Here is a 13,249-nt window from a genome sequence, read left to right as displayed (position 1 = left end):
GGGTCACGTCACTTCATTTACCCAGCTAAGCCCTCAAGCTGGAACAAAACTGGCCTGGATTATGTGCACTAAAGCTTCTTGCACTTAGCTACATATTTGTTTAGCCTCACTCAAAGTGAATATTTGGGACCACAAACCTATGGAATGTCTGAATGGAACGGTAGAAATGAATGTCTTTTAAACACTAGTTACCAAAACACACACCATAAATATATTTGTGATTATTTAAAGCAAATAATTTCACATTCTATTGTAGTTTGATTCAACTTGTGTTCTAAAAAGTTCTGAGTACTAATATGAAATAAATTAATAAATAAAGACTTGTAAAAGATTAAAATCAAGTTTGTGTTAATGTTATATGTAATGAATTCTTTTTTCTTTTTCTCTTATTTTATGTTTTCAGGTTGAAGAAGCAGTTCTTATGTTTGACAGATCTACAAATAGGCACAGAGGTAAGAGATTTATGTGAAAACTTTATGATTTAAGCTTCTCATTTCCACTCAGTGGAATTAATCAATTTAGCGATCTGGAATAAGTTGATTTCTTGTTATGTGAAGAAAAATGGAGAGAGAGTAATGTAATCAGATATGTTCAAATCCGATATTGAGGTAGTTCTGAAAGATAACCGTTATGGGAAATGAAAAAAGTGAACGAGATCAGCCTTGATCATTGACAGAAAAAACATATTTCTGATATGAGGTTATTAATATAGAGATAGAGCAGGAATTCTAAAGAAACCAATGTTTCTTAATGGGCAATGGGGTTACCTTAAGATTAAAACTGAGCTAAGACGGTATTTAGATGGATTGGTAAGATTTAATCCAGGAGGATTAGGTAGATAGCATCAGGAAGGGTAGGGAGGAGACCATCTAGAAAACTCCTCGATGAGATCATGGTGTCCTTGCGTGACATTTGCAAGGGGCCGATAAAATTCCTGCCGAAAATAGGATGCAATACGGGGACAAGACAAAACGTGTTTTGATTTATAGAAAAGCCTGCTCGTAGATTAGGTTTTCATATCGCATCCGCAAGTCATCCAACAACTATTTGCAAGAACGGGATTGTTTGGGGAGATTGTCATTGTTATTTATGGCATTCGTTTCAAGAGAGGAGGCGAGGGGTGAGGGGAGGATGGGGTGGGATGGGAGAAGGAGACTGGGAGGAGAATGCAGAGATTATCTGGACGGACTCATGAGGGTTGGGAGCGGAATGATATTAATGGTAGGATGAATTTAGGGTTACAGCTGAGGAAAGTCTACATGGATGTGCATGTGGATATTGACCCCCCCCCCCCCATTGCTATTAGAAAGAGACAAAAATAGAGAGAGAAAGAGAGGAGGAGAGAAGAGAGGGGGAGTATTCTAAGGAGAGAGAAAGGGTAGGAGTATGATAAAGATGCTGACATATTAAGTACAGCTTCAGAAGAATGTGAAAAAATTAGCGAAATTCACACAATTCATTAGAGAAAACACCAACTTTACAATAGCTTTACTGTATCCTCGCTTGCCTTGTTAAAATCAGATCACAAACTTAAGATTGGAATGATCAACATTCATAAAAATAAAAATAATATTTGATATTATATTTTCTGTTATGATGAAGAAAATGATCAAGAGGGGGGATAAAAACTCTAGCTCTCTCAAACAAGATATTGTGTATTACTCAATGCATGTTCGGACATTTAAAAAAAAACAGGCACTCAGTATTATTGAAGCTTAAATTTATACTGCTTTGGTCGACACAGGAAAAACGGATGTCACCTCGCGCTTCCATGCTGCTCATTATTCAGACACTTTGAGCCGAGATATTTCGAGGCAAACAGTTTTTTTCAGCAAAACATTTGTGTTGATCTTAACCCATCAATCATAGTCTATTTGTTTTCAATTATGAATTAATCTTGTTCTGACGTGCACCCTTCGTGAAATATCTTTCATTACCCAGAGCAAACTGCTTTCTATCATGTGACTCGGTATATATTTGTTGTCTCCTGATGTCTGTTGGAGTTTAGACCGAAGCTTATGTGCTGAAAGAAACAACAATATACAAACATCATCAAGGGGTTATCTGAAAGCTACCACATTGAGGGTGGCATAATCTAGTATATTATGTATATTATTTCAGAAAGGAGTAATTTGTGTGTCCCCTTCAGTGTTCGCTAAATATGACAATGAAGATGATGTTTTTTTCTGAGGATAACATGTGATTGATGAAATATTTGTTGGAAGAACATTCATGCAGAATTAATGGTTCACTGATTATATACTTTAAAGTGGTCAAATTTATTTGAAATTTTCTGTAAAACGTAATATGAAATGTTTTGAATCCGCTTTAACATAGATGGAAGCTATGGTAACAATTCCAAAATGAATTCCAAAATGAATCCAATGAAATTACATAGTGTTTGTACACATTTACGAATGAAACACATGTGCTGTGATTCTCGAGGAAAATTCATAATCGCTGTGAAATTATGCTAATAAACAAGCAAGGCAGAATTCATCAGGATCCATGATTAGAATAAATTTACATGCTCCTTTCTCGTTTGTGTGTATACTCGGTGTAGTCTGTGGAAACAAACTAACCTATCCCACACCATTGTTGTATACCTACATGCAATATTCGATGCATGGTTGTAGAAGTTGTTATAGCGCTAATAACCGATGTCCTTTTTAAGAGTAGGTTTGTTGAGAAATTTCCGGTTCCATGCTAAGCCAGCGGAAGACTCTTGTGATACCCTACACCCAACCTTGCTTGTAATAAGAGCTCAGAACAAGAGGGGGCTCTCTACCTGTGTATTCAGGGAGATTTCCATGGGATATCTCACTGAGCTATGGTAGTCATAAATAGGCCAAATGGAAAGGGAAAAAGAGACAGAGCCTCGCCTCACAGGAAATCTTTATGTACTTTTCGATCCGGTCTTCGAGGATTTAGGCTTTAGCTTCTGCAATGAAATGAAGAGACGTGATGAAATAATGTCATCGACCATCAAAAGTCTGTTGGTTTTTGCTCTTCAGAACATTATCATCAGGATTGGTGACTCTATAATGTTTGAATAAAGCAACCCCAGTAGCTGTTATTGATTCATGAAACATATCTGTGCTATGTTATAAAAGTCTAGAAGATGTAAAACCTTAGAATCTTGCAGTTAACAATTGGTATGAGTAATTCTTATTGAAAGGTGGTTTTGAAAGAACATTTGATGAAGATCAGAATAAAAGGAATTGTGTTGAATGAAGTCTATAGAATCACAAATTGAAATTGATTGTTACGGCAAATTTCTATGATAATCATTGGATTAACTGCCCTGTGAATAAATAAACAGAAAATGAAGATGGCTAGAAGATTTTTTGTTCTTTGATCAGGATAAATGTTTCAGGGTTTGGGAGATGAGACTTCAGTCTGTAAAACGGATGCTGAGCTCGAATTCTTCAGTCTGAAGGATGTGAGAAATAGGCATGGATATATGCAAGGAGAAAAATAGGCAAAGTTCGAAGTACAAATGGACCTCTGACCTACACAACAAATCAGGGACCAAGATTAATAGCCAAAAGAGAGGAAATAGAGAGTTCATGCAATAAGGAGGAAAGCCACCATGGCAAGCTTTTAAGTTGTTAGGGCATTTATTGTGTGTTAAATTATGTGATTTAAATCCCTCTGGCACTGACTGAAATACTGCATCGCCATTGAAACTTTCTTCTGGGATTCAGAAATGGTGATAATGAAGACAGATTCTGAGGAATTGTGAAGGATGTAGACCAGCAAAGGGTTGTTTGTTCCCAAAGGGAGCAATTATATTGGCTTCAAACTCCCATTAGCACCTTCAGCTCTTTCATACTTGCATGTTCATTCACCTTCCATGTGCTTATACCATAGTGTCTGTCATTCCACCATCCTCTGTCCATTTTGTTGTTTGGATGACAATGGAGTTCATCATCTTTGGATGTTACCCCATGTCTTGATCTGGAATGAAAAATGATAATGTATTACCCCATGTTCTTCACTCCCTCTATCCTCCCATGCTCCTCTCCTCCCCCCCCCCCTCCATCCCTACCGTATCCCTCTTCTGTCCTCCTCCCCCTCTCCCCTCCTCTCCATCCTCTCAACCCTCCCTCTCTCCACTCCCTCCTCTCCATCCCCACCCATTCCCTCTCCCTCTCCTGTTCTCTGCCTCCTCTCATCCCCCTCAACCCTCCCTCCCTCCATCCCGACCCTCTCCCTCTCCTGTTCTCCTCCCCTCCCTCCGCCTCCCCACCCCCCTTCCCTTCCCCTCCTATTCTCTCCCCCTTCTCCCTTTTTCTCCATCTGTATCTCCTTTTGAAACCCTTCCGCTCCCTCCTCCTTCCCTTCTCTGTTCCAATATTCTTGGAGGTATATAAACGCGCTAACGCAGTCGTTAAATGCCCCTCTCTTTGTCGGCATCTCTCCCTCCCTCGCTCCTCGCCAGGAGAAGAAGGATAAGCTTAAAAGTGGTTGATATGAAATTCTTTGACCCTTACTATGTAAAGTTAGGCCCTCAAGCTACCTTATAATTGGATAGCTTTGAATCCATCTTGAATCATATTGATCACGGGTTTTTCCCTACCCTTCATCCTTGCCTCATCCTTGTCTTGCACTCGCCGATTTTCATATTTTTTATTTCCTTGCGAGGCCCAAGAAAATGATTGCTCTGATGCAAAATTTGTAAACAATCTAAAAGCGACCTACTGAAATAGTCTTTAGAAATCTTCAGGGAGGTATGAGGAAGTTGATTCTATGTGAATTGCTATTAGTCACTGCTCTTTTGGTCCCATGCTGACAAAATTTGGTATTGATTTTTCAGGAATAAGGTTGATTGCTTGGACGTTCTTAATGGAGCTCATTTAAGAATTTCCTTATATAATTGGTTTTCCCAATATTCAGGGGCATTCAACATAATGGTGGATATATTTTTTTTTTCCCTAAATTATTGATGCATTCTTTATAGAGACTGGCCATGTTTAGACATTTATTTTCGTTTCATAGAACATGTTTATGCCTTTCGAATCAAAGGGAGGTTTTACAAAGAATTTACAAGAACTTTGTGTTCATTCCTGTACATTTTACCTATTCTTTATTTATTTGAATAGGGGTCACTGACAGCAGTGAATTGCTTGCAACTTATGTTATATAAGTACCATTTTCCCTTATTCATTCCCTTACATTCCATTATTTAAGTAAACCAACAGATAACACAAGGTAATGTTCCCTGGCCCCAAAGCAGTAAAAATGAGGTCACCATCTTGGTTTAGAAGAACCCAAAGGAGTGAATTTAAGGTCCCATGTTGGGAGAGCGATCCACCTCGGTTATCCCATCATTAGAAGTCTTCATTGATTGCCTTCCAATCCTGGATGTAGCCTAAACTCACATCCCCCTACCTCTCTCACCTAACAATAATTTATTAACCCTGCCAGCACTAAGTGAATCAACCTAAACACAAAAACCAAACAGTGACACATGAGTCACACCGGAGTCTGGCCGCACTATGAATTCTTAATTAGCTCATAATGCATACTCAATTTGAACAATTTATTTGCGGATGGCGTGAGCTATAACCTACATCTCTGTTAGATCACCCGGCTCCGGTGAGTGAGGATGAACGTCTTAGATCCACTTATTACCTGCCATCTTAAAGAGCTTGAGGATTCATCACTCGTCAGATTAATTGTTTGCCCGGTGACACGATCTGGATTTGATATTACAATAACACTCGCAGAACGTGACTTTCATGTCAATATGAACAAAATAATTCCAATGTTCTGAAGAAAATGGGAATCATAGCAAAGACGATAAACATAGCAAATGTCAATGTGAACATTGAATAATTTCCAAGGCCTTTTGCAAAATTTAATGAAATTCATAAACTTAGAAGAGATGCATTCAATAATCTACCTCTGATTTTAATTTCATGTGCAAAAGTAATTTTGCCTAATCCTCAGTTGACTATTCCATTTATTTTGTTGTTGTGAAGCAATATATGTTGCAATATTACCCATTGCAACATTTGATCCATATGACACCAGTATCCTTTTTTTTTCCGATGCAAAAATTGATTGAATGTGCTTATTTTGTACTTTTTTACCCTGTAATTACAGCTAGTGTATTCATAATCACACCAAGGTCCCTCCTAAACTAAAGCTTTAAAAGAGTAATCTGATATTGTTTCAATAATTGTTGTTGCAACACAGCACTCTCGGAATACTGTACATCGTGTAACGCAATGTGCCATGGTATTCATGAAAAATTGATAATATAAACCACCAATTGCTTGGGCGACAACAATTTCTTTTAAATGCTTTGTGGTTTATTAATGAAACATAATAGCCCTTGCGTGACAGAAAGTTAGCAGGCAGCATGCTTGTAGCATTGTGAGCCGTCAATTGTCTGCTCCACTATTATAAATGGCGAATCAAAATGCAATTTCAAAGATTTTCCTTTCTCCTTTGCTTCATTTTACTGAATTGGCTCACTTAAAGTATTCTCATTCAAGTTTTCTCTGTTTTTTTTTAAATCTGTTATTTGTAATGACACATGTACTTTTGTTCAATTTATATTGATTCCTGTGGGATTGATTAACATTTAGAGAAGATTGTTGAGAAAAATTGTTTAGAACATTGAAAAGTTTAAATCAATCATTCTCTCATCTCGTTTACTTATTTTTTTTTCATTTAAGAGAGACAATAAAAAAAGTGTAATCCCTGATTGTTTTCCCAGTAAAAAGTATCAGAATATACATCTAGGAGAATTTCAAAACATGTTTGCAATTCTGGTTAAAATATGTTAGTATACCTTGCCACTGATATGGTCAACATCGCAATAAACACTGTAATGAATGATCTCTTACATATTTGATGTATACTGGAAGCGGACTGGTGTAGTTTTCTGAATTATGCACTGTCCGTACATGCTTGATTTATGAATCTAGTTCATCATCATTATATTACCATTGTGTGCCATTCAATTCCCGTCTTCCATTAAAGCCGTGTTATAGATGTGTTATCTTTGATGTTGCGACTACCCCTTGTTTTATTGACCCATCATGCATTGGGGCTATCCCATCATGCACCAGGCCCGTTTCCTGTTCGCCATCACCTGCTGCCCAAGATCAGGATGTCAAGCAAATCTGCACAAGATGCAACAAAACTAATATTTCTGGAAACTTTAGAGCACCCTGCCTCCAGGGCTTTTTCATTTCATAACACAAAGATGGTATCATTTGATCACGGATGGGAATCTTTATGATGTAGAGCAACACACACCCACACATCGTTAAGGATGTTAAATCCATATAGGAACACAGTGAGCATATATTATTTCAAAAATATCTAGGTCAAAATGAAATATTTATGATTATGAATATGAATGATTACTAAAAAAATTTCAAAATATATATTTTTGTGGTTGAAAGTAATGAATATGCATTTGGGAGAAAACAAGCAGCAATTGTACAAATGATTTCTCACTGTGACAGAAAATTCAACACATTGGTTGGAAGGTTTGCCAGTGTCATTACTCGTTGGTATTGTTTTCAAACATGGGCTCAAATTTACACCATTTAAAAATACTTCCCCTGGGTGTTACAATTAAAACATTGATATTCATCTTCTCAACTATTACTAAAATGTTGGCAGTACTTAAAAAATGAAATAAATAAATTGAAACATCCATTACAAGAGAAAAAATGTCTATAACTCATTTATATTTTACCAAAAAAAGAAAAGAAAATTGATTGCACTGAAAATAGTGATGGCTTCATACAAAGCTAAGAGTTGTAGGTTTTATATTTGTATGTATCGACGGGATTGAAAAAAAACAGCATGTGCATTCAGTATTGTACGCTACACAGGGAATGCTGTATTATCATGTAGAGTATAGGATAGATAAAACTGAAAGAAGTCAATATCAAATACTGCTATTGACGTTCTTTATTTAATTTATGTTGACTTTACCTGTACAGAACCTGCTAGTTGGTAGAATTTGGCATAATTTCCTATATGCCCATGACGATGGGACATTTGAAATGGTTGAGTTAGCCCTGTGCTAATCTTGTCAGCGTTGATTAGACGTTTGCTGCAAGCTCTTTCTGCTTTATTAGACAACTAGAGCATTGGGGGGTTCTTGACCGACCAAACCGGGGATCCCTCGCTCGCCCCTCACTCGCAAGGTGAGCCAGTTTCCCTGCTCTGCCAAGCGGAAAAGATTGCCGGATTTGACGCCCAAGTTGCTGCTCGCTGCATTTTTTGCCGAGATGGCAGGCATGCAAGGGGGTCCTCCCTCCAAAGCATGATTCAGTGTGTCCAAGCACACGATATGCAATGACAGTCCGGCTTAAGGATTGCATTGCTTCAGGGATTTGAATCTCTTTACATCGTCATCTGATTTTGAATACATGAATGCTAATTTGTACCGTTATGCCCATCTCTGGAGTTTAAAGCTTCTCTCTGGGGCTGTAAAGAATCACGTATTTAGTGCATCATGTTTGGTGGAATCTTTCATCCTCCTCCATAGCTCCATTCCATTTGAGTGCACAGAGAAATCAATGCCCCCTTGAGTAGCCTAATTAGCCTTCTATGTGCACACGCTGTCACGACCCGTGTACGAGCAGGGGCCATGTAAATCAATGCGTGGTGCGGGTCAGCGGTCCGGTCCGACTGATAATTAGCTGTGCACATGGCCAGGAAGACCCAAGCCGTTCAATGCCCCGGTATGAACTGCTCCTCAAAGTACATGCGGCCGGGACTGTAATGATATGCGTGTCCTTGGTCGTGAGGCGTCGTGCAGGTACTCAGAGGGTTCTACTCAATGGCGAGAGTAGGTGATGATGTCGTCCAGGTTGCCTAAGGACCGGCAAGCGATGAGCAGCTAGCCCTAGGGCCTCCCAATCTCACTTCACTCCCTCATGAAATTAAATTTCTGCAGTGGGAAAAACATGAAGGTGTCAGGGGGCCCTGACTGGGGTTTAGACGATGCATGCGATCCTTACCCAGCCTGCTCGCTCTTTATCCTATCAGATCCCTTCTTTATGCCACTGGAACATCCTCACTGATACAAGCATCCACAATCATACCCCTTCACCCATACCACTAGCTACATAGAAGTGGATGAATGATAAAGGTATTGTGCCGTGGGAAGCGGCCGTGATGTAACTCCTGAGAGAGGTATGGTGTAATGATGACCTAACATGACTCTAGAAGGTGTGGGTTAGTGCTGGTCTGAGTGTGATTAGTATCATAGATCACACGCGAGTGAGACATTGCAACCCATTGGCCTGGAAACAAACCTCCAAAGAGAAGATTCATTAAGAACACAACAACTGTAATGTATTTGATAGGGGTGTGATTACCAGTGAGGTCGAATACCTCTTTTCTAACAGATTCTTCGTTAAAGTCCCACATGGGATACAATTTCCATCCACACAACCGCACCACCATCCCCTCTCCTGCCTATGATTTACCCAATTCAAGTTGGACTTTCTTTTATAAATATCATATACATGTTATTTTAATTAAATTCTTATCCTACCAATGCATCCATTTTGTTAGCAGAATCCCATCCACTGAGTCCGCGATTCCAGTGGTGTACAAGCCACAATGGGGATGCCTGATCTGTTTTGGCCTGCCACCTTTCATTTTCAAACCTACCAGTCCCACCCAACGAAGTCTTCTTACCCCTTTCTGTCTGCACCCCATCATGCTTCTCTTCTATGCTCTTATACTCTGCTACTTCTGCAATGTTACCTCCAAAAATTCTGCCTCGGCATTTCCCCTCTCGGCGATGTCCCTCTTCTATCCTGCCCCTTCACCTTACTTAATCATCCTATTAACCTCATTCGAGATTTGCGTCTTTACCACTCCTTTCCATCTCGTACCCCCCAAAGAATGCCCCTTCCCCATCTTGCCTCATCACTCCTCCAGCATCAGCCATCGGCTAACCCCGTACGGGCTGCACATGCTCTCCCTTCCTACCCCCCATTCATTCAACAGTCACACCCCCATCGTGGCCCCCTTCGGGATGAGCACCTAGCTGCCTGGCCTGGTTTCACTAGCCAGTCCCAGATTTACTTAGATTGCTTGGAAACTCCCATTTACCCAGAGGCCCTGTTAACGTCATCCCTACCTAATTTCTCTCTCTCACCTCTCCCTGTCCTCATCACTCCGTTTCTTCCTCGCCATCCTCCACCTCATCCCTGGTATAAACTGAAGAGTAATGAACTTGAGGGGGACCTGGTGACACTTTTACAACCAAATGACAAGATCCTCACTCACAATACAGCCGACATTCAAATCATCCAGTGTTTTTCTATTCCCCACAGAATGATTACCGCTAATATATGTTTCAAAACACAGTCCAACTAGCTTTAAATAATCCTTACCAAAGCTCCACGGAATTGGAGATGTCTTCAGATTGTATTCTAAAGTCATGTAAAATGCACTTTTGCACGAGCTTGTATTTTTTTCCAATGAACAACATTAAAAAAAAACAGTTCACATCATGTGGATACTTTTTTTGAAGCTGATTGGTCATACCTTTTCATTATTTTATGCAAAAATCCTGCTAACTTGAATTGCTTGTTTGTCATAGGATAACAAATAATTTTGATGACTTAACATCTACTATAGATGTACACACCTGCATGCATGAAGTTTTTATGAGCAGTGATGTATTGCTCCCTATATTAACCATAAACAGTCCTATATAGATCAAATTACAATAGACTCTTACTGTCATAAATGATACAACAAACAATTCTTAAGAGTCAATTTTGCTGTGATGGAGTAGAAAAAAACAAGTGGTAATGACTTCCATTTCAAAACAAGTAGAAGTAATAATAAGCTTGAAGTTTGGCTTAAAGGCTGATTATGCCATATTTTGTGGGTTTAGTGGTTTTTAAAGCCTGTAGATTTGTTCAAGTACCCTTGAGAAAAAGTGTTTGTTTTTAAGCCAATCATTTTTGATTTTTTAATGATTTATGATATATATTTTTTTTCACCTACTTCAATGTCCAAAACATCATGGGGGGGGGCATTTAAAAGTTTTGGAAGTATGAGAAATGAGAATCATAAACTATATATTGATTGGTAATTCAATGAAGCTGTGAATTTACTTTTTCAATTATTTGCTTGATTGAGTTTGGGTTTCAGATTCTTATTGTTTTCTTATGGGATAATATTCTTCACCATAGAAGTGATTAAAACTAGTCTCTAGCTTCGGGTTTGATGATAATGTTCAGTCAACATTGATTATTGCTATGATGACTAACCTGTTTTATCACCTGTGTCAGTGCACAAAGTTTCGATCTTGTTTTTATTTGATCAACCACTCCAAAAGTTTTGGTTTCACATGTTCTGTATTCATCAAAACTATTCATAAATTTGTCAGATGCTGTAGTGTGTTATAGTTCTTGGTAGATAGTTAAGTTATGTTTATGAAGAAGTTCATTTGGAGAATGCTCAGTTTAAATTTGATTTTTAAAAGTAAACATATGTGCATTATAAAAAGTTATTAGTTCTGAAAATATATGGGAATTGATAGTAATGTAGAAAGATTAAAAAATCAGTGTTTTTTTATCTAAAAAAAAAGAAATATATAGTAGCCACGTTCAGGCTTTGAGGCCGGCCAGCTTTACAATAGAGCCTGCTGTCACAAGTAAAGTGTTTTTTGCAAAAGTTTAGAGATTTTAGTCATACAGTATGTTGTGATATGAGCATTCTAAAGTAAACAATAGATTTTTTTAAACTGAGCATTCTGTAACCAAGTAGGGGATGTAATTTACTTACTGTATTAATAGGATTTTTTGAGGGGGGATGAGGTTAATTGTTAGTCGTTGGTAGCTGACTTGAATTCATTATCATTTGATACCGCACTGATGTTAGCCATGTGATTGATGCTCATCTTCGCACCATTTAATGGGCCACAAATGCTAAGGGCTTCTTCACAAGAGTGCAGCTACCCCGAGAGTTGCTATAGACGTCCCAGCAAACCTATGCCTGGTTTTAACTAGTATTCAGGGGGCTAGAGAATGGGTAGCTTTCATTTTAAAGGAGTCAACCTCCTCTTAAAAGCAGGAATCAATCTTAGAATATTTTTGCTCCCATTTGTGTCAAGCACTTGTATGATTTTTCACTTTTTATAACCAACAAATTCCAGTTGAGGACATCACAAAATAAAATTGGATAAGGTATATAGGATTAATAATTGTTTTATTCATTAATATAATATATTTGCAGAATCATGATAAAATTAATCAGAGCAATGATTCCAAAAAGAAAAAGTATACTACATTTAATTTGTGATATTTAAGAATGAATAATGCTTCAATTGTTTTTATTTTCAAAAAGTAAATAACACTAAATGGCTCTCCATAAGTATCTTATATTAGCTTATATTATGAAAATACGAGCATTTGTTGGTTGAAAGCCAATAAAGAACAAATCCCATCTATTTGATTTTCATTTATTGATAAAAAACATATAGATTTGCATGTCTTTCAATGAAATAATTGCTCTTGCACAGTTGATATATGCTTGTCATCCAGTTGGTATCGTTTTTCAATTAGAATTGAATTAGATATCTGATGCAAGGTACTAGGAACTTACGGTGTTTCAATTAGAAATTACTTGAATAAATAATTCAATTCACTGTAAACTGATGCTTTGATAATTGTGTGGAAATGTTATTTAGATACATTTTGAATTGCTCTTCTTTTCCATGGACTTTTTTTATTATGCTGATATCAGGACAGATACGTGTGATTTGAAAGCATTTTAATTTTGACTGCAACAAGAAGTTATTCAAATTGAGTGTCAACACCCTGCTCTTGGTGAGAAATGGCAATTGTATCTATCCCCCTTCCCTGATACTGCAGTTTAGGACTGAAGTTCATGGCTTTTTTAAATGTATCTTTAGGGAAAAACACTTCTTTCAGTTTATTTTATGTTTTACACTTGCACTGAATTTGTGATCCCTTGGTCAAGGAAATTGTAATCTTTTGCTGTTTTTTTTCTTCATGAGAACATCAAATTTGCCTAAAATATACACATTTTTTAAGTTTTCTCAATTTTCCATACCTGCATTTGTTTTACTAGTATCATATTGCAATGGTTATGCAATATGTATTTGTAGAAAAAGGGTGAAACTTGACATCCTTTTATGTGTTGCTTTCGGAATTATTCAAAGTTTTTATAGTTCTCCACATTATTCATGATTCATGACAAAATGGAAATCATTGTATAG

At 37.7% G+C, this 13,249-nt stretch overlaps 1 protein-coding gene across 4 annotated transcripts in view; it reads left to right on the top strand.

The window, feature by feature from the left end:
- The first annotated feature begins 392 nt into the window (after positions 1-392).
- The window catches only part of LOC121408410 (RNA-binding protein Musashi homolog 2-like), a 46,810-nt gene continuing 33,953 nt past the window's right edge, over positions 393-13,249 (top strand). For all 4 annotated transcript variants that reach the window (XM_041599885.1, XM_041599887.1, XM_041599884.1 and 1 more), the window contains exon 1: positions 393-452. In XM_041599885.1, coding sequence (XP_041455819.1) covers positions 422-452 — 31 coding nt within the window. In that variant the 5' untranslated portion in view covers positions 393-421. The remainder of the gene's footprint in view (positions 453-13,249) is intronic.

The sequence above is a fragment of the Lytechinus variegatus genome, chromosome 2 (assembly GCF_018143015.1).
Source record: "Lytechinus variegatus isolate NC3 chromosome 2, Lvar_3.0, whole genome shotgun sequence".
Taxonomy (NCBI): domain Eukaryota; kingdom Metazoa; phylum Echinodermata; class Echinoidea; order Temnopleuroida; family Toxopneustidae; genus Lytechinus; species Lytechinus variegatus.
The sequence above is the reverse complement of the archived record's forward strand: the minus strand, read 5'-3'. Positions and strand labels throughout refer to the sequence as shown.